This window comes from Melozone crissalis, unplaced genomic scaffold (genome assembly GCF_028551555.1).
Source record: "Melozone crissalis strain CALT ecotype California unplaced genomic scaffold, PUWL_Pcris_2 ptg000029l_1, whole genome shotgun sequence".
Taxonomy (NCBI): domain Eukaryota; kingdom Metazoa; phylum Chordata; class Aves; order Passeriformes; family Passerellidae; genus Melozone; species Melozone crissalis.
In genome coordinates, this window is record NW_026535807.1 from 4081201 (window position 1) to 4105246 (window position 24046).

A 24046-nucleotide genomic window follows, 5' to 3' on the forward strand; every position below is an offset into this window, starting at 1 on the left:
GCGTGCAGGCAGGGCTGAACTTTTAACGCGCTGCCTTGCGCAGGCAGCTTGGAGCACAGGAGAGGGGAATTGCTTTGGTTTGATGCAAAAGCAGACAGTTCAGGTTGTTTATGGCAGTGTTGACAAGGGTGGGGTTTTTGGCATGGCTTTGGAGAGCTGTGGCAAGGGCCGAGTCCTTTTTTGGGGTGCCTGTCCCCTTGTGGTGCTGCCCCTCTGGCACGGGAGCAGCCATGTGCCACCATCCCCGCTGCTTGCCGGGTGCTGCAGCTTCTCTTTGCAGAACTGCCAAAAATACCTAAACAACAAACCCCTCCAAGAAAAGGAAATTGCTGCTGCTCTGGGCAGCACAAGTGGCGCAAACCCACCGAATGGTATTTTTGTTTTCCACAAATTGTTTGCATGGTGGCTCTGGCACCGCATGCGAACCAGCCTCGCTAATATTTGTACCAATTTCATGCTAATAAAAATCAGGCTGCTGAGACAAGCATGGCTATTATCTCATTCATATGACTATTGTTTAGACCTGTGGTACTACAAAAGGAAAGGGAAAGCGTGCTCACGCCGGGTAATGGTTGTTAACTTCTCACGTGAGGGATTTTCTCTGCAGTTTTTTCAGTATTAATGATTGTTGTATGAATGGTCTTCAGGGGTTGTTGGAAGATAGTGTAGATCCTCTAGGTAATCCATGTCACAACACGGATGCTGGATTTTTTCCCCTCTGTTCAAGTGACTTTAAAAAACTGCTTGATATTTCTCAGTGATTTCTCCCCCCGCAGAAGTCCACTGAAATAGCAGGTAACTTTTTTTTTTTTTTTTTTGGCAAGCATTCGTGGTGCTCGTATAGTATGAAACATAAGAGAAAATGGAAAATATGCTGCCTGCCCTATGGAGAAAACCCATCCTCCTTGAGGCTTTTCCTGCCTCTCCAAGATCCAAATACACTTTAAAATTTTAAACTGTAAACCCCCATCTTCCTAGAAAAGAGAGCGAGAGAGAGAGAAATCAAGCTGTGTGTTCAGCCAAACCGCAAGTACAACAAACATATTTTGAAAATATATTGCTAGTCTGGCTTTTTAATGTTCAGAAGTTGTTCTACTTTGCAGGAAAAAAAAATGGTGTTTGCAACTGCCTTAAGGACAATTTGTTTAACAGTAGGAGTAATTTCATGGGGAAAATGGAAAGAGTGACTGAAGTTATTTACTCAGATGTTAGTGTAGGTGTGGGGCAGAAAACTCTCTGTGGGAACAGTGGGCTGCTTTTCTTGGTATCTTAGTCTATTTGATGACCATCAAATTTCCCAGCTCACTGGTTTTGTTTTTTCTGGATGGCATGTTTGATTATTTATCAGAAGGGAAAGGGAGTAGCTGAAGCAAATAAACATGTGACCAAGCTGTGTTTTGTTTTCCACTCAGAAGGCCATGCCCTTTAGCAGATATACAGAAAATAATAAACGTATTGTTTTATGATAAAAGGAAATTATGTGTATCATTTTCTTTAGCAAGGCCATTAACCCCTTGTGTTCGGTGGTCTCCCCGCCTTCTGGCAGCTTGTTGGGCTTGCAGCTGGGAATTAAAGGCACCTAAACCCCCCTCTTGCCTGGAACATTTCCATGGATTACTGCTCCAGCCCTTTGGATTTGCTGGATTTATTGCGTAGTCATACAGCCCTGGTCATCTCCCCGGTCCTGCTTGGGGTGTGACTGACTAAATGAGAGACGCTTTGAATTTTCAGAAGGGTGCTGATTTCCAAAGAAAACCTTGGCAGGAGATGCTGGGATCTTCCAGCCTCCAGTGCTGGTGTCTGTGCAGCGTGAGGGGTTGCAGCTGTGTTTGGTCCGTTACAGACCGTGTCAATTTATGGGATTCTCTTTTAAATGCCAGGTGTCTAGCATGTAGCATGTAGTATTTCCTTTATAATACCAGCTTTGGACCATATTCATTATCTTCCCTGAAAAAAAAAGAACAACAAAAAACCAACACCCTATAAACTAAATCACTGTCAGGAAGTAAAATACAGGTTTGCTTCGTCTCCGGGAAGCATGTTGCATGCTTTAGCTGCTTTTATGGGATTAAAAGAAACAAGTTAAGACTGTCATGCACATGAAAGGAAACCGAGATGTGGTTTGCCTCACATTGTGCAGGTAGGTATAAATTTAATAGACTGACTTGCTTTCAGAATCTCTCTTTGTCTCCCCGAGTCGCATGTCAGTTCCAGCGCAATGATGAGCGCCGCGGTCCGTAATAGCGCCTGACTGCCGCTGCCCCGCAGGTGCCACATCCACAGGAGGGTCCTCCTCCTCCTCCTCCTCCTCAGGGACGCAGGGTTCCTCTGAGGAATGGCTTCACATCGAGAAAGGGAAAATTTGCCTGACATTGTGAAGTTGTGTTCAAGTCTGTGCATCGCTAGTGGGTCTGGGCAGGAGGAGGTGGATGCTTCACCTTCTGGGTGCAAGGGGGTCAGGCCTCCCTGGAGAGCCCAAGTGGATGGCAGGGGCTGGAGCTGGGGGTTTGGGTTTGAGGGAGGAAAAAGTGGCAGTCGAAATAGCAGGGAGAGGAAGGGCTGGCAAAATAAGGACCTGAAACTTAAATGTAATGTAAAGAAGAAAGAGGAAATGAGCAGCTGGGGCCAGGTGACATGGGCAGGGGCTGGGCTGAGGGACATGGCTGGCCCCCCCTGCCCAGAAGCTCTCTGAGGGTTGAGGAGGCTCAGGGTGGGCTGAGGAATGGGCTTTGGGATCAGAGGTGCAGGATTGAGATACCTGCAAAGACCAAGGGGCAGGAGCAGTTGCAGCCTGTTGGACAGGGGAGCTCTCCAGCCCTGGCTGAAGTCCTTGGGCAGAAGCCCATGAAGGACCTGTCCATGAGGGAAAATGTCCTCATTCAGCAATTTAAGGTTGTTTGTGCCCTGAAGCGTAAACATTTGTACCTTGATTTCTATTTTTATTTTTCTAAAGGTAGCTGTAAATGCTCTCATAACTATCTCTGCAAGTGTCTAATCCTTTCTTTACATCCTCCCGATGCTCTTGGCCCTGGTGATATCTTGTGACAGTAAGTTCCAGGGAGTAATTACGAGTTGTATATTAAGAAAAGAAAAAAAAATCTTTTTATCTGCCGTTTTGTTTTGGGGTTTTTTTGGTGGCTGTTGCTTCCTGACTTCATTCAATGTCCTCTTTCTCTTGCATTATGAGAAATGGCAAAAGCACCAGATGTACCCTCTCAGGCCAAGTCACAACTTGTGTACTTGTTATCATCTCCCCTCTTACTCATCTCTCGCTAAACTAAACACTCCCACCCTTATCAATCTTGCCTTGTATCTGCTGAGCCCTCTAATCATTTTTGTCACCTCCATCTCAATCTTGCCTATTTTTGCTTTACCAGAATCTGTTAAAATTAAGCTTTTTACAAGCAGTTCTAAATTAGGTTGTGCCACAGAAGTGCAGAGATGTGATTTGCAGCTTTAGTTTTCCATGTTTTGGGCTGTCCCAATGTTTTGTTTCCTTCATTCACCCAGCAGCAGCGAGTGTCTGATGGAGCGTGGTGAGATGTCCACAGTCAGGGGCTGTATTTCATGGGCCTCTGAGTACAAGTTTGTCATGCAGTGTTTTGGAAAACAAGCTTAAAATATGTTCCCTGTTTTGTTGACCACACAGGGAAGCGCGCAAGCAGCTGTATGCAATATACTATTTATGTTGTAGCAACAAAAAGGCCCTCTTCCTTCTCCCCCCCCCACCTTATCCCTCTTCTCTTCTCTCTTAAAAAATATGAGAACTTCCCGTGCTTTTGACATCCAAGAAAAACGCGGCTCAGCAGTGAATGCTCCTCCAAATATTCAAAGGTCTGGTTCACTTTTGCATAAACACAGTAGTTCAGAATCTGATCTCGAGCCTACAGAAATGAGCTGGAAATCCCATAAGATTTTTTTTTTCATCACTCAGGAACAGTTCAGTTCTGGTTCAGTTTGAACAGGGAGCCAAGATTTGTATCCTTTCTCATTTTACCAGGATATGTTGGCCCATCCCTCCTTTCTTGCTGGTACAGACCGCTACATGCTGTGAGTCTTGGCATGCCAAAATAAAGAGAACCATTTTTAATGTTTGGGAACTTTTTGCCAGATACTTTTTAAGTGGCTTTGATGAGTCCTGACTGTGACTCTTTAAAAGAAGGGACAGAAGGTGTTTTTGCAGTGTAACCGCCTGAGGATCTCATTTATGCCTCAAAAAAGGGATTTTTGTAGCCATTTTCCCTGTTGTAGCTGCTTTGGGGTTTGCAGGTTCCTGGTGTTGGCTGAGGCTGATCTCTCACCCTACTGTCCCTTGCTGCCTGCTCCCTTCATCCCTGTAGCGTCTCCAAGTATTGAAGAAAATACTTCACCTACCTTTTCCCTGAAATTGTTGGAGTCCATGAATAAATTACCAAATGGGAATTGGTTTTTTTTTTGGAGGCAAATTCTGTTTTCCCCCTGTGTGGTGCTGGGTCCTCGCAGGCAGGGACCTTGCCAGCCATGGGATGGGCTGTGGGATGGCAGGGCAGGGGCATGGAGTCCGCTCATCCTCCCACTGAGGAGTAACCTCAGTGCCCACGAGGAGAACTGCAGCAGGGCTGGGACACAGGCAGCTCCACCCTGTGGGTTTGGAAGAAAGGCTTTCTGTTTCCAGTGCCTTTTTCTGGAGGGAATCTCCTTAACTGGTAGCCAGAATCTATTCCAGAGGAAAAAACTAAGCCGGCTGGAAGAAAAATAGAGACTCATCTTCTTTCCTTATGACTGAACTATTCTAGGAGATGCTTCAGCATGAGGCACATTGCCAGCTCCCTTGCTCCAAGTGTGCCCCTGTCACATCAGGGACAGGATGTGAGCCAGGGTTTGTACATGTGGACCTCAGGTCCCTTCTCTTTTTCCAGTACAGGAATCACCCCATTAGACACTTGTCCAGACCAGTCTGCTTGATCTTCATGGCCAGCTGACCCTTTTATTGACCATTTTATTGCTGTTGAAGCTCCCCTCTATGACGAGCTGGCTGGTAGCCCTTGGGTGGAACCAGCCTTGCAGATTGGCTGCAGCCAAGTGAGGCACTGGGTACAACCAGCAGCATCTCCCCAGGCTCAGGGCATCCCTGCTGCACCAGTGGAGCTGGGACAGGGTGGGTTGAAAAGGATTATTTAATGAAACAAGGAAGCAGAGGATGAGATGGGGATGGGGATTGTTTGAATCCAAGGTGGCTGAGAAGGCTGGACCGTAGGAATGATTCACCAGGTTATGTTGCATCTTAGCTGTGTGTCATAGCAGAGCCCCATGTCCTGCCTGTAGGTATGTTCAGAGTTCCCTTCTGCACTGCCAAGAGCAGTGTTGGGGCTCTTGGCTGTCTCATTCTGTGTGTGGTACAGGGTCAGGGTGGTGGCAGTGGGGAAGGGAGCACGTAGCAGCTCATTTCCCAGTTCTGGAGGAAGATGGAAGAGCTGGGCACGAATGTCAGAGGGAATAAGTGCTGCAAGAACATCTGCTTCTCTTTTTTGCATCTTCTACATTTTATTCCTCCTCTTCATTTTGGTTCCTTTCCTATTCTCTAGTTGGTTCATCTCACCTCCCCCTGTTCTGTTCCTCCCAGAGGAACAGCACTACCCACTGCTGTCGCTTTGCACTATTTTTTATTTTTTTCCCTTTGCATACTGCTCCTCTCCTCGCTGGTTTCCACACGTTGTGCGGCTCCTGAGCCTGCCGGAGGAGAACTGCAGCAGGGCTCCCCTCCAATGTGTCTGCCTCCTACCACCGCTCCTCTACATCTGCTGCTCCAGGAGAAGAGAGTGTCGCAGGAGAGGAGGTAGAGGAGGCAGGAGTGGGAGAGACATGAAGCATCTCTGAAGCTCGGGTGCATCCGGGCTTCCGAGCTTGAGAGCTGCATCTTGCCGCTCTGCTGGGAGCAGCTGTGGAGTGGAGCGGGGTGTGAGGACAGATGGGAGCTGAGAAAGAAGAGAGATTGCTGGCTGAGTCTAAATTCCCCCTCGTCCCACCCAGGAGAAACAAAGGTACTTGCCTTGTGAGGCTGAAGGGAAGCAAGAAGCCCTGTTGGGAGGTGGGCCATGCTCCGCTGGGAGAGGCGCCTGGAGCTGCTGATGGGGAGATTCCTCAGGGCCTGAAGGTGGCATGAAATCTGGGGAGAAATAGATGATGGGAGAGCTGCATGCCTGCTGCTGCAACGCTGTGCTTTGCCCAAACCTGAGTGGGGAAGTTGAGGAGCAGTGGTAGCTTGCAAGGGTATGGCTATCAAAGGTCAACACACAAGGTCTGGGACCAGCGTAGTGTGATGTTTGCTCCAAGGGCAGATTTTGCCCTTAAAGTTTCTCCTGTCTCTCTCTGCTTGCTTGTTTTTTTCTATTTTGCTGTTTAATGGCCATAACTGAAATTATGGACAGAATATGATGTTGGGTGGCAACTAACTTTCCACATTTATTGCTTGGAACTTCCAATGGCTGCAAGACCACCTCTGATTTCAGGGAACTCTTCCTTCTTCATTTCTCAAGTTGCTTTCCTGATAAGCAGCTTTGTCCACCTGGAAAGGCCCAGAATCCTTAGGAATCTGTAAAAACACATGAGATTTTGTTTTGTGCTCTCCTTGCAAATTCTGGGTGCATGTTTATCCAGGTAGTTTGTAGGCAGCCCATTCATTACTGACCAACTGCCCTGGGAATTGGCAGTTGAACAGGACACCCCTTTCTTTTGCATCCTCATGGCTGCTGCTCATCTCCCCACCCTCCAGTGTACATTCCTTTCCATACATCCTGAAGTTCCCTGGATTGATCTTTCCACGCCTGATAAACCTCAGGTTCAGAAACAAGCTTCCCCTGGCGTTAGAGCCAGGCCTATTATAGCTGTAGGTCATCATATTTCATTAATAACTGATTGATATTAATAATGGTTGGAGCAGATGGGAAGGGAGGAGCTGGAGCACTTTTTCTTCAGTAGGAATAGGATGATGGAAAAAAGTTGGAGAGTTGCTGCCTTGTACTGGCTGCAGTGGTGGAACAAGTTAGCAAGAGGCTCCATGAGACTGGATCCTGTTACTGTTTTCCTTATGTACTGACACTGTAAGCAAGTATATGGCATTTAAGCAGCATTTCTATTTTTAAAGTTCTACCCTCTTTTTCCAGTGTATTTCCCTTCTCCAGCCCCCTTCCCGAATCAGGAGTTTCTGGCCACATGCAGTGAGAGGCAGGGCTGCATTTTTACCTTTCGTCAGAGCTTGCCCAAAGAGGATGGTGAAACTGAAAGGTCAAGGTGCTTGCATGGAAATGTTGAATTACAACAGTAACTGAGGTGATAGCAGTGCCCAGTGTTCTGGGCAAACAACAGCTGGGCAAACAAGTCACGTTCTGTCTGTCTTGCAATAAAATTGTCTTGGTCATCTCAAATGTGTACTTTTTTTTCCCCCTCCTGGTGCTTAAGTGGTTGGGAAATAATAAATGGTTGCCACTTCCCTAAGCACAGGGAGAGGGCTTTTCAGTGGGGCTTCCCACTTACACTGTGAATGAAACAGGCTTGATTCATCTCACAGTTAATGTACTGTTAACATTTTTCCTGGGTTAGGTGTCACCCAGTGTTGACTCTCAAATACCATTCCAAGTTTGTGCAATGTCTCTCAAGCTCTGTATTTCAGTTGCCTTTTTACTGATCTCTGTTTTACACCAGAAAATCTCCTTATGTCTGGGTGATTTCCTAATGGATAAGAAAGCACCTTGGGAGTTCATTTACTGTATCTTGCATTTAGGCATAGGATGACTTGGTTGGTAGGCAGCCTTTTCCTGATGTTGTCCTTCCAAATTCATGTTTATAGTGACCAAAACCCATGGAAGATTCATTTTCAGGAGGATGCTTTCCTTTCTCTTTTTTCCCAGTAAGTGGGAGGATTTCCCCTTGTGTTTTGGTGCAGAGAGGAGGATGGGTACTGCTGCTCTGTGATTCACTGCTGGAAGCCAGGATTGGTGTCTTGGTCTCTGGGTGTCCCAAGTAGCTCTGTCCAGGCTTGCAGGCTCTTTGAGCAGTGCAGATAATGTGGCTGGTGGAAAATACAGAGCCAGGTATTTGAAGCACCTCAGTGGTTTTGGGGGCTCTTGGCATCTCCACCTTAAAGGAACATGCTGTTGTCTGGACATACAAACATGAGATGCTTTTTCACGGCCCCTGGCAATTGTTCACTTGCAAGCACGTGGTGGAGATTTAGGATGTAACTATGGCAGTGGGGAAGAATGTGTGAAAAGAGCTTGGAGATGTCAGAGCACCTGCTTGTGAGGAGAGGGCCACGTTAGCAGAGCTGTTGGCTAGCAGTAAACAGTCGTGGCACCCTTGTTTCAGGACTTGGCAGCAGCAGGAGTTGAACCGAATCCAGCTTTACTCTCTACTGCCTGTTCAGTAAGTTGAGGACAAGGCAGATGATTAAGGAAATGTGGGGAAACTGCTACAGAAGCTTTTGGAAAGATAAGAGACTTTGGTCTCCATGTCTGACAGTCTGGCACTTCTCACTAGCATTGAATTCACATGCAAATCAAAGGCAACATCTACTCCCACAGGAAGCTTTATTAATGTACAGGCCTGCTTGCGAATCTCCGTGCTGATGAAGGTTGTGGGACTGACTTCACTCAAATTAATTTCCCTGTCTATCCTCGCCTGAGCACTGTGCAGCACCGGCAGCCTCAGCAGGGCTCCCACGCCAGGGATGAGCTCCGTGCAGGAGCAGCACTGCCTGGAACCAGGGAAGGGGGCAGAGGGGTGATGCTTCTTGGCTTGGGTTGTATGGCTGTCCACAGGGCTTGAACTGATATCCACAAACCCCAAACGGGCTTGAAGTATTTTGTGAGTGAGAGGAAGGAGGGTCAGTGTATCCCAAGCCATCTTTCTTGTACGTGTCCTGTCATGTGTGAGGAGTGTGGATGAGGCTTGGAAGGGGCAAGGACAGGACTGAGGTAGGAGGTAGGAGGAAGGAAAGGCTGAGCAGGGAGAAGTAGCAAGGCAGAGGGATGTGGGATTGCTGGGTTCACTGTACCACCAAGGACTTGGTAGCTCCTTGATGCAGATGCTCAGTAAGAAGTATATCTGAGCTATACACAACCTTCCACATCTTAAACCCGAGCTCATCTGATGCTCAGCTTTTATTACTGTCAGTTATTTGTAAGTGAAAAAATGAAATCTTGAGAGGAGAAATGGGAAATGCCATTTCAAGCTGCAATCCCTGGAATGTCAGCATGTTGCCATCTCACTTGCATCTACCTTGTCTTTTGCCTTTGATATTCCTGTCCATCCTGGCTGCTTGTATACCTGATGATCACTCTAGCCCACTTTTATTCTTTCTAATCCTTTCCTTCCTGCCCTGCTCCACCCTCTGTGCTGGTCCTTCCCTCTTACCAACTCTGGTCCCACCAGGTTTGCACCAGCACAGGTGACACCTGGACATGGAATGGGGTGGTGTAGATGTCACCTAGAATGGAGACCCTGAGAGTGGTGGGTGTGAGGGATGTGGGTGCTGTGCAGCTGGACTGGAGCTCTGGCTTTCCTCCAGCAGATCTCTGCCAGTGCCAGCCTGTCCCCACAGCCAGAGACCCTCATTGCTGTGGGGTCAGTCATGGTAAGGGTTTTTGGTGGCAGTGGCCACCCCACCAAGCTGCATGGAGCTTTGTGGCCAGCTCGAGTAGAGAGCAGGCATTTCTTGCATGGCTACTTGTTCTGGGAATCTTCAAAAATTTCTGGCAGCCAGTTTAATTGTGCAACCTCTCAGCTGCCAGAACGGATAGAATATGATCATATCACATGAAATGCATGCAGGGTCTGCTATAGCAACTGTATTTCAAAGAGACAACACATATGGTGACTGGTTCTTTTTGGAATAATATCTATAAGTTGATGATGTTTTATTCAAAAAAGGCTGTAGCTTGAAAGGTTAGGGATGTTCTGATTGTTTAGTGTATGATTAAAGAAAGGCTTCTGTGTTTTTTTTGGCCTATTGAATCTAATTACTGGGAACTAAAATGATCATTTGATTGCACATTTACCTGGAATTATTCTTCTGCAGAGCCAGTCTTAATAATATATAATAATATGTTGCGCTTGTACTGTATAGAGCTTCTTGTCTGAGCAACTCAGAGTGCTTTACAAGTATTCATTAATTAAATAAGCCATACAACACTCCTGTTAAATAAGTGAGTATTTGTTGCCTATCCGCTTAAGTCTTGTAGATTTTATTTCTGCTGCCTCTGCCCACCCCTGAAGATGCTTTAACAGCTAAATAAGTTAATTCAATAAAAATAAGGTGTTTTTTAACCGTTCTTAGCGCTTTCTGCATAAAGCTTTCTTTTGTTGCATTGAATTCTTTGGTAGGCTGTAGGGTTTCCTGTTTCTTGATGGCGCACCATTGAGGGGGTGGTGGCTGTGTGTGTCTGGAGCCCAGATCCATGCCCAGCAGCTCCCTGCACCCATTGCAGGGACATAGACCAATTCAGAGATGTTATGGGTGCACTAAGCTCCAACCAGCTTGAAATGCAAAATCTAATTTTACCTGCACCGTGCCAAGCTCTGCTGGAAATCGCATCCACCTCTAGAGAGTTTTTCTGATCCAGTGGAGACTTGTTATTAAATTGGAAAGGAGGGCTTATTGCCAAAGCATTATGAGGTCTCTCCTGCCCACTTGCCCTGGTCAGCTGTGGTGGTTCTCCAGTCCGCTGAGCTGACCAATGTCTCTCCAAAAGTAAAAAGATGGGTCTAGGCAATTAAAATAACAAGGTTTTACTGGGGTGGGGGAGTTGGGTTAGAGTTTGCTGACCTTGATATCAAACCTTTCCCAGCAGTTCTGCGCTGAGATTAAACACTGCAACTTGAAGGAGCAGGTGAAACCTGAAGCATATCTGACTTCTTAATTAAATAGGTATTAATTAAATCACTCAGAGAACATACACAGTAGGAGTGGGGAAGGCTTTTTCCCTCCTTCCATGTAGGCATCTTGCAAAGGGACTATTTTTCTTGTTTTACATTAATGAAGTCTTCAGCCTTCCCACTTTTCCACCTACACATGTACTGAACGTCTCCAAGGAGACCAGGGAGGCCCGGTCCGGTGCTGATGAATCCTCCGGGAGCAGCAGGCTGGGGTCTCGCCAGCACAGCCTCAGCTGTGCCACAGTCTGCCTTGCAGGGATCATCCTTGCTGTCCCCTGCCTGGGGAGCCAGGGAGGAGCCAGGGCAGGGACTGGCTCCTCAGCTTTTCCTCTTTTATCTCCTCTTGGTTTCCTTTCCCTACCTGATGGAGAAATCGGGCCTTGCAGAGCAGCTCCAGTGTTGAGGGACTCTTCTCTGCTTTGGATGATATTTTGCAATAATTTCCCCACATCCTGCTTGCTCATGCTTTCAGGGTCATGTCCCTTGTCCTTCCAGTGTCACACTGTCCCTTTACTGCTGTGCCCCCTCCCAGTGAGTCCCCACAGCTGACAATGATTTTCATAGGATCATAGAACATCCTGAGCTGGAAGGGACCCACAAGGATCATCAAAGTCCAAGTCCTGGATTTTGGTGAGGTGAAATGTTGTCTCTGCTTTTCTTTGTATTCTGTCCAGTTCCTTGCAGCTTTCTCAGCCTTCAGCATGGCTCTGGCTGCTGCTGCCTCTCCTCTTTCTCCCACCATGGCCTTCCAGAAGCTTCCCTGATGTTCTCTGGTGCTCAGGGGAGCCGACAGTGATATATGACTGCCCTCTTCTGTAAACCCAGCCTGATCTGCTGGAGAGGAGGCATCTGAAAGCTAAAAGCAAAGAAGCCTGCCCCATAAGTGAGGAGGACTGTGAGCTGCTTCAGGGGGACAACAACCACTCCATGGAGCTCACCACCAGGATTCCTGCAGTTACTTGAGGCTCCCACCCAGGAGGCAAACATCAGCTGCTGCTGTTTTTCTCCTTAGTCAAAATGGGAAATCAGTGGTGGGATATCACCCCATTGCATGCTAGGTGTTACTGTTGTGGAAGCCACTGCTTTCCTCACTGGAGGTGCATCAGGAGTGGAGTGGTACTCCATGACCAGGGATTGCCTTGCCCCTATGCTGCTTGTGTAGCTCCCCACGCCCTCTTGACTCTGAACTCAATTCTCCAACCTCTTTCTCCCTACAGGCTCTCCAGGTGGCACGACAGCTTCTCCTGCAACAGCAGCAGCAGCAGCAACAGCAGCAGCAGCAGCAGCAGCAAGTTAGTGGATTAAAGTCTCCGAAGAGGAATGACAAACAGCCAACCCTTCAGGTAAGGGGAGCCTGTGAGCCTCTGTGAGGGTCTGGGGCTTGTAAAAGCTGAATAAATGTGTCTTCCATGCAGACACTGGGATGGAACCTTCAGGGGCTTCCTCCCTGTGTCCACAGAGTGGCTGTGGCTGGTGTAAGCGGCAGCAGGATTGATGCTGGGTGCTCTTGAAAGTCCCACCTACGGCGTATTTACAAATCGTGAGCGTGTACTTTTATTAGCGTCTGGTAGGGTTGGATCATGACAAAATGGAATAGCTTTTGTTACTGTGTCAGTGTGCATAGGAGATTTGCATTAACATTTCTGTTTGATTGCTGTTCCATTTGTAGTCTGTGTTCACTCAAACCGTTGATTTGCTGTGTCAAGGATATTGGGAAATGCTAGGATATCATATCATCGGTGTGTTTTTCCCCCTTTTATTGTCTGCTGATTTATGGACATCTTCAGAAATAAAATCTAAATATTAGAGGGCTTTGTGCTGTTATGAATTCAGAGAGCTAAAACCAATACAGCATTCCCAAACAGAAGATGTATGCACACATATGGGGCTTTGGAGTACATTCTGCTAGTCTTGTGGGATAAATCACGGGGAGTTAAAGACAAGAAAGACCTATTAGGTCATGTATCACAGTTCCTTTTTTTTCTCTTTTTTTTTTTTTTTCCTTGCTATTCTAGTGCTAGAAATCCCAAGTGATGGTGGGACTGCTATTATTTTCCTTCAGATAGTTTTCCATAACAAAGCACACGCTCAGGAACTTTCCACTTTAATTCCATCCTCTTGCTCCAAGTAATACTGCTTGTATAAATACTGAGTCAGTCCCTTGCCTTGCCTCGTGTTCGCACTCCTCAAACATCTGAGATACTAACATGTACTTGCCAGTTTTGGCAAATTATATGTATCTAGTTCTTTATGTATTTCTTAAACTAGCACTTCCAGACCCTTGACCACTTTGCTGGTTTGCAGCTGGTTATTGCTTTTATTACTGCAATTGCAATTGCAGCATGTCAGTGGATTTTTGATAATAAGGTCCTGAATGCAGCAGTTCAGCTGCAGTTGCACAAAGCCCTTTAGCTGGGACATTTATCTTATCTCGCTCTTCTATATCTGATGCTTCAGCCTCTGTAGCCCCAAATTCTTTCCGGATTTTTTTTCCCCTCTTGTTGTCATAGCACGTTGTCAAACTCATGTCTGTTTTGCTCTTTCTACTTTTTTTTTTTTTTTTTTAGTTTGATATACTATCACCATGAGCTCCCTGACAGCATTGCTGCTTCTCTTGCCTTTTATATGTGCTTCAGATTATTTTCCTGCAAAAATACGGATGCTAGGCTCTTTAAATATGTAGTAGAATATGGAAGGTAAAGCCAACATCGCTAGAGGCCTTGACAGTAAAGTGAGAGGGCCTGATTCTGTGGTTCTTACCCAAATAAAGCTGATGGGCAGTTGAAGGGGAGTTTTGCCTGAGTGAGGAATAGCTGTTAACTGCAGCCCTTGGCCCAGCGTGGACAACGCCGAGCTTTGGTGTAGTGATTTCATCTTCAAAGCATTTTGCAAATACTAATCTCCAAAACATCCCCAGAAGGAAAGTCTGATAAGTAAGTAGCATTATCCCAGTTCTGGACTGGGAAACTGAGGGATGCGGGTTAAGCAACTCACTTAGGATCACAGAGGGAATTGGGTTTAGAGGTAGGATTAAGATTCATGAGTTCCTGGCTCCCACCCCTGTGCTCCGGCTGCTGGACAACACCTCGTGCTTTACAGCCGGGCTATTATTCTTTTGGAAAGTATGAAGCATTTTGTCATTGGGCAAATATACGTTTTATTGGCAGCGTCAAGAGCCATAATCCAAAGCGTTACATTAATGCTTTCAAAAATATTTTATTTGGTAAATCCATAGCTGATCCATATGCCTTTTAATAGACTCTTCCACTGGGGACATTTTTAATGAGAGATTGTGCTGGCTAGGTCCAGTGTCAGGTACTAAAAGAAGTGCTTTGTTGTGCAGATGTCTTAAGAATAGCTCCAGAGGATGAAATATGACTGTGTTGACCTTTCAGCTGTGAGCTTATTTGTCAGGATTCAAATAAGTTGAAAGGATCAAACCAAACAGTTTCCGTAGTCAGACTGGGAATTGTGTTGCAGAGGTCAACAGTGAAGGCCACATCGTGGATTCCATAACATAGCCAATTGTTGGTACGTATTAAAGTACTGGAGCAGCTCCTGCAGTCAGAGACACAATTAAAATTCTAATTTATTAATGTATACAGAGAGCTGGCCCAGCCTGTCACTCACTGATTCAAATGACTGCCCAGTCTTTTTTTTTTTTTTTTCCCCTTCTCACTCCTAGTGCTTTTGCAGTCTGAAACATACTGGAAGTCCTCTTGGATGTAACACCCCCAAGTGCATCCCTGTAATGAAAATCTGTTGCTGAAAGGAGATGGTGCTGCTAGGGGGTAGAATTTTTCAGTAAAATTGCACCCACACAAGCACCCACAGCCCCTCAAGTCAGATGGGGCCATGCTGATGAGGTGACACCTATTGCTGACAGTACATAGAATAAATATCAAGGGTGGGGGAAATGTGCCCGTTTTTCATAAGTTTGTTTAAATAATGAACGAGGTATCTTTGGGCTTCACTTACAGAAATAGATGTCTCATTTAATAGCCCCAGCAGTTAGCAGTCACCTTGTTTTCTTGTGACAAACAGGCTTCATGTATAACAAGAACACCATAGGCGTCGCTCATCCCTGCTGTGCTTGGCGAGGGCACTGGTGAGCAGCGCCCAGCACGAGTGCTGGGGAGCTCTGCATGGAGCAGGGAGGGATGCTGTCTGCCTGGACTGCTGCTTCTCCCCTGAAATGCTCCATGGCCCTGCCTGCCCCAGGAGCAGGGGCCACTACTGGGGCTGGAAATGCACCCTCTAAACCCCATCACCACAAACAGACGCAGATTAATCTGGTGTATACTGTGCAGCTAATCTGTTCGCACCTCGTGGATAATTTCCTCTATTCCTTCTTTATTCCCTCATTAAATAGCCAAGGTACTTAAATATATCCCAGCATCCTGTGGCCACACTGGGACATGGTGTCTTCAGTAGTGTTTAAGTGACAGTGGGCTCCTGCAATGCTGTTTGGGGTCTCTTGATCTTGGCAACTCTACCTGAAGATCTGCTTTTAGCAGATCGTGAGATACTCAGTGTGTAAGAACTTGGACGCAGGACTGGAGATGTGCTCTGCTGATAGCTGAAAAACCCCAAATCTCCAAATACAGGATGACTCACATTTTGAGCCTATCGCACACTGCCGTGGTTTAGATTTGGCAGTGACCTCCGGTTTCGCAGCCTGATGACACAAACAAAAGAAAATTGAAAGTTAAGAAATGGATTTAATAACCAGCAGCTGGGGAGAGAACATAAAAAATACCAGTTCCACAAAAATTACTGGAAGTGAAAAAAAGACTAAAGGCTGTTTGATAATATATTTGCCATAGACAGTGGATTTCCTTGAATATGTGAAAGAAATAATTTAACAGACCAGGTATGCTTAGGATTTTGAAAATGTGCACATTTTTCCTGGCCAAGATAAATATATCTGTATTAATAGATGTATTGATTAAAATTTGCAACTTTAATTGCCGATGCTCTTACCGATTATTCATTTTGGTTCTTCAAGCATTTTAGTTGCTGGCAAGAGCACACAGATTGGAAACAAATCAAGAGACACATTTTTCTCCCAAGAAAGTAAAAGTGCATGTGTGTTTTGGCAATACTAAAAATACAATTTTTTTTAAAGACGTAAATGTTGTGTGTTGCATTGAGCTGGAAGTTGGATACTGGACTGAAAACAAATTTAGGATGTCCAAATCAGTATCTCGCAATTCAAACCCATCACTTGACTTTTTTTTATGTGATTAAATGAGATTTCTTGTCTGATCACTAACCTGCCTGTGTTTGGAGAGAAAAATAATGAAATTACTGGGATGGAAACTTTTGTTTTTGCTTGGCAAAACAAAAAAATAAATCTTCCCTTTAAGTCACAGCCAAGAAAAGAATTTGGGTTTGGTTTAAATTCTCAGGGTGAGACTGGGGGAGGCTGAGAGGACAGAGCTGTCCTCGCCTTTGCATACCGCTGCTTTTTAAAGCAGTCTTTTGGCTGGGCTTTTGTGGAATTTAATTTGCATGCTGTATTATCTTAATATATCTTTCCAGTATCTTGAGAAATAGAAGAGGGCAAGAGGAAAAAAAATCACTGTAGCTTGATGTTGGGGGCAATTAGTATTGGATTTTTATGAAATTAGAAATCTTTAGTTTGACAATGTAATAAACACTGAGAGGTGAAGGGCAGGGTATGCTCCATTTCACTTGGAGCACACAAGTCTCAGTTATGTTGTCTCAGGTTTTACACCCAGGGAACCTTTTTTACATAGTAGTAAATTTAACAACTGGTAGAGAAATTGTCTCAGCAGATGATTTGGCAGAAGAAGTAAATTTTTATTTTGTTTGTATGAGTATCTCTCTGTTTCACTCTTCAATACAGAAATTGATCAGAATGTGGCCTCAGTCAAGCCAGTGGGAATTTTGGCACCAACTCAGCTTGGGTCAAGATTTTGCTTCTGCAGGGTTTGAAGTTTGCCTATGAAAATTTCCCTTGAATCTTTCATTATCTGTTTCTGACTTTGGAAATTAAGCAAAGTTGAGTTTTGCTGGTTTCTACCAAAGAACCACTTAGTTCTTATTTATTTTTCACCCCTAAGCTCAATTATAAATGTTAGTCAGTTCTTGGAATGTGTCTGTGAAATGCAGACATCATCCACCCCACAAACAGAACAAAATCTGAGTCAGATGCTCAAAATTACATGATCAGCTTGAAAATTATGATACTAAGGGGTTTTTTTTTCGTGATACCTATGGGCTTTTTTTGCTGCCTTTTAATATTTTTTAAAGCATTTACTATTCAGTTCTTTAGACTGAGCAGAAAGGTGACAAATGTGTTTATTCTTAAAAGAAGCCTGTGATTATCCTGTAATATCATGACTCAAAAAAATGAAGCTTCTAGGAAAATACCAGTATATTTGGAGAGCTAGCACTGTGAGGTACTGTCAGCAAACATGATTATTCCCATTTTATAGCCATGTAAACCCTGACAGAGAGATATTAAGTGACTCTCCCAAGGCTGGAGAGCTGCAGGCCCTCAGTGGTGTTGAGGTGTGCAGCTCTGCTGGGATATTTGGGAGTTTGGCATTTGAGTGCTGGAAAGAAGTCAGTCCTTAGGGGCAAAGTAGAAGCCAGGATCCCTCATTTTCAGCCCTGTATCCTGTTAGAGCACCCTGAGTATCATTTTCTTGCAGGTTTTCTGCTTTGACATTAAGCATTTACAGAACAGGTTTGTAAAAACTGTGATTTCTGCCCAGGTTGGGAGTGGGAATGTGGGGCGGGCAGTGCCAGAGCCTGAACGTGCCTCACCCACCTCGGGGAAGGGGAAAACAAATGAAACCTTCCTGACTGGTCAGAAATGTGTAAATTGCTGACAAAATGACACATGTAATTAAGAGTGCTCCTGCCATTTTACCTTGTGGTTTACACCTACAGTGTTGAAAAAAGAGAGTGACTCCCACCTCGCTAATTACCATTATCACTGAAATGGTAGGGTTTGAGTCATTAGTTCCATGTGCATTTAATTAGAGGAAGGCTGAAATTGGATTTAACTTATTACTTTTTCATGGATCACTTTCTTGTCATCACTTCAAATTGGATTGCAGCCCCAGGTAACTAATTATGAGCGCCACAGGATCAAGAGTGAAAAAAAGGTAATTAGGAATAACACTGTTGGACCCTTGCTGGTAGTCCACTTGTGCTTGGGAAGAAATGAGAGCGGTATTTTGTAGTATTACAGATTAGGGAGTTAAAGGTATGTGCTGCTGCCAGGAATGATGGGAGACTGCCCCCTCCTATAGCGGTTTATATGATGTACAGCTGGGTTGAAGATGTTATAGCGACATGGTTCCACAATCAGCTCCTTAATGCCGAGATTAAACTTGTAAAAGCAGCAGATCGGTTGTAGGTATGAGGCATCTCAGCAGCCGGGGAGCCGGGGGTCCGTCCGTGTGCGACTGCACGGCGCTGGTACAGCGAGCCGCGATTGATAACAAATTAATGAACATATTAATGATCCGAAAAGATTGTTCACATCCGACAGGGAGATATATCAGTCAGGAGGACAGCGGCGAGCCCGGTGATGTGGGGATGTCAGGGATTGAGCCTGCCTTGCTGCCGTGATAAAATCATGAAATCAGGACCTCGCTTCTCTTTTGTTTGCTGGAGAGGTTTCTTTTTGTTTTGCTTCTTGTGGGCAAGGCTCGCTTGGTTGGATTGTCCCTCTTTCTTCTTTTTTATTTTTGATCTTGGAGATATGATTGCCAAGTTCTGCTTTCTTCAGAAAATACTTTAAAACAAATTGTTTTATTTCCATGTGCAGAACAGAGTTCAGAACTGCAAGTAATCAATTTTATTGACACAGTCTGGAAAAAAATGTTGATGAGAGTTCAAGGATGTGAAAGGATTGAAATTTCAAAGTACCCGACACCGAGTGTAGGAAAATTTCAGAAGTAGTTTCATTAAGCAAAGAAATCTATTGTGTGTGAGGATCTGTAAGAGGAAAATCTGCTCTAGGACCTAATGATATTAAAAGGAGGTTACAGCAGCTGATTTTTGCCTTGAGAAGAGGAAAAGTTTCCTAATTTCTCCTAATAGTGAATCACAGTTCACAGGCTAGCACAATTTCCTTAAGTTGTTTAAAATGGCTTTTAATGCTCTGTTAATGTAGGCAAATATTTGTGACTCAGTGTTGGGTAAGTGCCGCTTGCTCATTATTTCCTGATGCAAAGCAAAGGGTAGGAAATTCTGTGAACACCATGCAGAGATGCTGAAGAGACTTAAGAGTAACAAAATTCAGTTACGGAAATTAGGTCTTTCTCATTTACTTGACATTACAAAATAAATCTTGAGATTAAAAGGTATTACCTTTAATACAGAAAAAGAGAATCTCCTTTAATACATCTCAAATTGATTTACAATTTTTGTACATAATATTCATCTGCGGTTGAAAAGGGGGCAACCTAAGGTCGAGTGATGTAGTGTTTCCATTTTTCCATATGAGTCTTACTGTGTGTGATAAAAGCAAACTCCTTTATTTTGTCAGTCTGCAGGAATTTCTGATGAAGTGCAGGGGTCGCTTTTCTGTCAATTTGAGTAGGCAGCATTTTTGAACTACTGTTTTTTTCCCCCCTCCTACAAAGTGTGGCCCCGATCTGACACACGCATGCACACACACACACACACACACACACACTTAGAGTGCTGCAATCTGCAACTTATTAGTGCGCAGTGCTGGAGCCTGTCCAGTGGTTAGAAAATTTCCTGAAGCCTGGAATAACAGCAGTGGGTGCAAGTGCCATCGAACAGAAGTGACAATGAGGGGCAGTCCGGCCCGCCTGGCGCGATGCCCGGGCTGGAAAACCAGCTGAGATAGTCAAACGCGGGAAGATTGACGCGGTGCATCTGGGAAATGCTCAAAAAGTTGGGTTCTTGAAAAAATTACCTTCTGTGATCGTAAGACATCATCTGTTTTCCTACAGAGATTGTTTATAACAGGGTTTTCAAGCACTTGTCAAATAACCAGGAGTGAAGGAAACAGGCTAAAAATCTCTTACCGTTCAGATGAGTCCTGGTGTAGTTGGAAAAAAACAAACTCCCGTCACAGAGATCCACAGCTTCCCGAGGCAGAGGGAGCCTGGGAGAAGGAGAAAAGGAAACTCTTAGTCAAAATCAGCCCAGCAAGCAGTGGCTGTGGTCTTGGGGAAGGTAGTTCTGCCAGGCTGATGGGTGCAGTGCTGGCACGGTGAGGTGAAGTCATACCTAGAAACTGTTTTGTGCGGTGCTTAGCTTTTGTTACTGAGCTGTGATATCATGGGCAAAATATTATAAACATAGCATGGCTATAGCTTGCTTGTGTAACAAAAGATCAGGAACTTTTATTAAGTTTGTTTTCCTTGTCATATTGTAAAAATTTATTATGTGTACTGTGTATATTAGAAACAGATTTGGGTAATTCTGTCTAAATGAAGTCATCCCAGCTATTTCCAGACTGTCTGTTTTTGGTTGTGAATAATTTTCATACATCAAATGGTTGTCATATTTAGTAGCTCTCTACATTTTAAATGGGACATATCCCATTTTGAACTTCCACGGACTTTAGATGCCTCTCGGTTTTTAAGGTTATTTTGTTGCAGGAATATTGTAAAGAGCTGCCAGTGGCAGGGCAGGGAGTGCTGGAGGAGTCGCTTGAATTGCTACAGCAAAATAACAGGTTTGTCACAACTGCAGTAGTACTTGTGGCTTTCAGCAGCACGCACTGGGAAGAGCCTGCCAGATACCTATTTCAGCTTGTCCCTTTGTGTTCACACTTTGCAACAAATATGTTTAAAAAACGCTAAAGGAAAAGTACTGTGTATCAAAAATCTCAGATAAAATAATTCTCTCAAAGAGTACATGCTGCTGCTTTTTTTTTTTTAACAGAAGTGTGAAAAGTTAATGTTTAAATGTTTAGTGTTTTAATTTAAATCATGGACTCATCTACATAGCAGCTAAGTTGCTGTGACTTTTTTTATTTATATTTTTTAATCCTCAAGGTAAGGTTTCTTTAGTCAGGATGGGGAAGTGCTGGTGTTCCTCACACACTGACTGAGAGGAGTTTGCACTGGAGGAGTCTGCAGTGATGAGCACAGAGCAGAATTATGCCCTGAAACCATCAACTTTGCCAGAAATACTTGGTTTACAGCAATTTGTTTAAGAAGAAAGGAGAAAGAAAAAAAAAAGGTAGGAGAGACAAAGAGAAGGCATTTTGATCTGGTCTGTTGCAGTGGAGGAGAGCAGCTGTTTGCCTCATGTGTTTAAATCTCTAGAGCTAATATTGAAGTTTCAGGGCAACAAGTGCAACATAACAGAATAAGTAGAAACTAAACCCAGGGAAACAATTGGAAATGCTGCTTGGATGTGGCTTTGGAGCTTGACAGTTTTACAGCTGTGTCATCAGGTTGGCAAAATATTTTGTGGTGTGTGCAAAGAAAAGCCTGTTGTGTTGCTGAAGTGTTTTTATTTGCCTGATATGTGTAATCTTCCTTTTATAAATTACTAATCTATTTAAGGTGTAACATTAATGGCACATAATCTCAAGTCACTGAAAGCCTGGAAAATTAAAGTAGACTGAAGGCACAAGAAAGAAATGTACTTTGTGTCAGGCTGAAGTTCGATGAAGCGTGGAGAAGATGGAATAGATTATTAAATAAACTTTAAGAGGAGATGGAAAAAGCACTGAAATATCTCATTTTGAAAGGAATTAGTTTACTTGATTATATGCAACTGTATCACACTCAGGAAAGTATAAGACAAATGAAAGCAAAACAAAATTTAATTGAGCTATTATTTTGCAGACTTTGGCTCCGTTTCAGACAGCCTAATCAAATTGCACTTTTCTCAAATAACTAATGTTAAATGCAGTCTACCAACAGATGTTTAAACAGAGACTAATTGGAAAATCTACATCCTGGGTTTAGCATGTCTAGCTGAAAAAGTTTTGAAATGGCTTTGGAGCGGGGTAGGAAGATGATGGGAGGAGGTCAGGCAGTGATGGGTGCTGGAGGGGGAGCCAGGAGACAGAGATGCTGGTACTGGAGCTGATGAGGTCACTGATGCCACCGAGGTCACTGGTGCTGTAGTTTGGGACCATTGGCCCTTCAGAAAGTTTTTCCATCCTGTTGTACCATGAGATCCATGCTGCAGCTCTGTAGCTCATGCCATGTGCCAGCGTGCATGGAGTGTGTAATGCAGCACAGCACACGGATCGAGGGTGTTAAAAGCAGTGCAAATTACCAAAGATGTGCTTCCTTGCCAGTTCTGTCATTGTCTGACATTTTTTAAGCAGTTGCAGATTTAAGTTATTAACCTGTGGTTTATCTCAATGCTGGGCCTTTTATGACACATCATGTGCATCCATGTGGACCCCTTGGGTGGGTTTAGCACTGAGTTGAACATCTCAGGCCAGATTTGACCTGGGTTTAAATGACTCCCAGCCATCCAGGGAGTATGCTGGAGCTGAGGGATCCCAGTGAGATGGATATAGCTTCCTACCTCTGATTTTCCTTTCAAATCAGTTTTAGACCAAAGTCACTGTAGTAGCAGGAGTCCCTGGAAGTGTTCAGGGCCAGGGTGGACGGGGTTTGGAGCAAGCTGGTATAGTGGGAGGTGTCTTTGCCCATGGCAGGGGACTTGTAACCAAATGGGCCGTAAGGTCCCTTGCAACCCAAACCATTCTGTGATTCTCTGATGATTACTTTTTGGTTTTGTGCATTTTGTTCCTGATCAAAACTCTGGGTGGAAGAGTTACTTGTGGTTCACCTGCTGGACTTTGAGCAGTGTCAGTTGAGCAGGTGCAGTGCACATTTCCACATTTGATTGGAAAATTTTATCCCAAGGACTTTGCTGTCCTAGGGACTGGTATTTTGTGCATTCAGATAGGTAGGAATAGAACTGAAAGGAACTAGGGTCTTGTCATGAAAAAGGCAAAAATCAGAAATTCTTGTGAAACATTTCCCATATTTCATTGGGGAAAAAAAACCATAGGCAGTATGTAATGGGGAGTAGCCAATCTGTAAGAAAAATAATGATGTACATATAAATATATAAATTACCAATTTTACTGGTTGGAACTGTAGAAAAGGCAGATTATATTTTATGGCTTGTAAACATCAGGACAGATATTTCGGGAGAACTGCAGACAGCTGTAATTTTGTGAATGTGCACAAATTACTTGGAAAACAAATATTCCTCTGCCTACACAGCTGTATTCACAACCATGGACCAGAATGCCTTTTGCATGATGCTCACGCCTGGTTCTGTGGAATATAATATGCTCAAATGAAGAAAATGTGATTTAAAAGTGAAGCCAGAATTAATACTTGCTGTGAAAACCTGTATTACTGGCTGAGGTGTTGGCACAGGAGTGGATAAACCACTTGAGGAAAAATGAGAACTAAGCAGGACGTTTATTTGTGCTCAGATCAAGAGCTGAATGCTCAAACTTCTGTAAGAGAGATGAAGGTGCCTGTGTCTTGCAGAGATGCCTCATTTTGCCTGTGCTACCCTGCAGGGTAAACACTGGGCTGGATTTGGTGTTTAGAGAGGTCTGCAGGATTGCATCAGGTCACCGTGGGGGAGAAGGGGTGTGGGAAGGAGCCGGGGACTTCCCTGGCTTCACAGGGGCTGTGAACCCCTGGATTTCCCAGCCCTTTTCTCCCCAGTTACCTGAAGCCAGGTAGATTTACAGAGCACCACTGAGTTTATTTGTGCGCTGGCAGTTCCGTCTGTTTGTCCTTTTGCTGTGTGATAAGGAGTTCCTACAGGAAGGTATGAATAACAGGAGAGAAGGCAAAGAAAATCCCCAAAAGTAAAAAACAAAGCCAAGCAAGAAGGAGTAAAGCACGAGTTGGCAAGAGCCAAAGGCCTGGCATGGATTTTGCTTTCAGCTTTGGTGTTTATTCAAAGGCTGTGGATACAGGTTAACTTCCTTGGCTCAATATTTATTGCTGTGTTCCTTGCCTTAAACTGGAACAATGAGTGCTTTGTTGATTGGGTTCAGAGATTGTCCCGTTTTATTCTCTCTCCTGCATCCCCCCCTCTCTATCTGCAGGTTTTAAGCAGTTTATTTTAATTTCAGATTTCTCACCCTCCATGGTGAATTGCTGCT

The 24046-nt window shown here is 44.4% G+C and overlaps 1 protein-coding gene across 5 annotated transcripts in view; it reads left to right on the forward strand.

The window, feature by feature from the left end:
* The window catches only part of FOXP1 (forkhead box P1), a 377157-nt gene that overhangs the window by 254027 nt on the left and 99084 nt on the right, over positions 1-24046 (forward strand). For 4 of the 5 annotated variants that reach the window (XM_054280796.1, XM_054280797.1, XM_054280798.1 and 1 more), the window contains exon 5: positions 12129-12254. In XM_054280796.1, coding sequence (XP_054136771.1) covers positions 12129-12254 — 126 coding nt within the window. Of the gene's footprint in view, positions 1-5709; positions 6021-12128; positions 12255-24046 lie in introns of those variants that run through there. The other variant, XM_054280800.1, reaches the window with a different exon arrangement.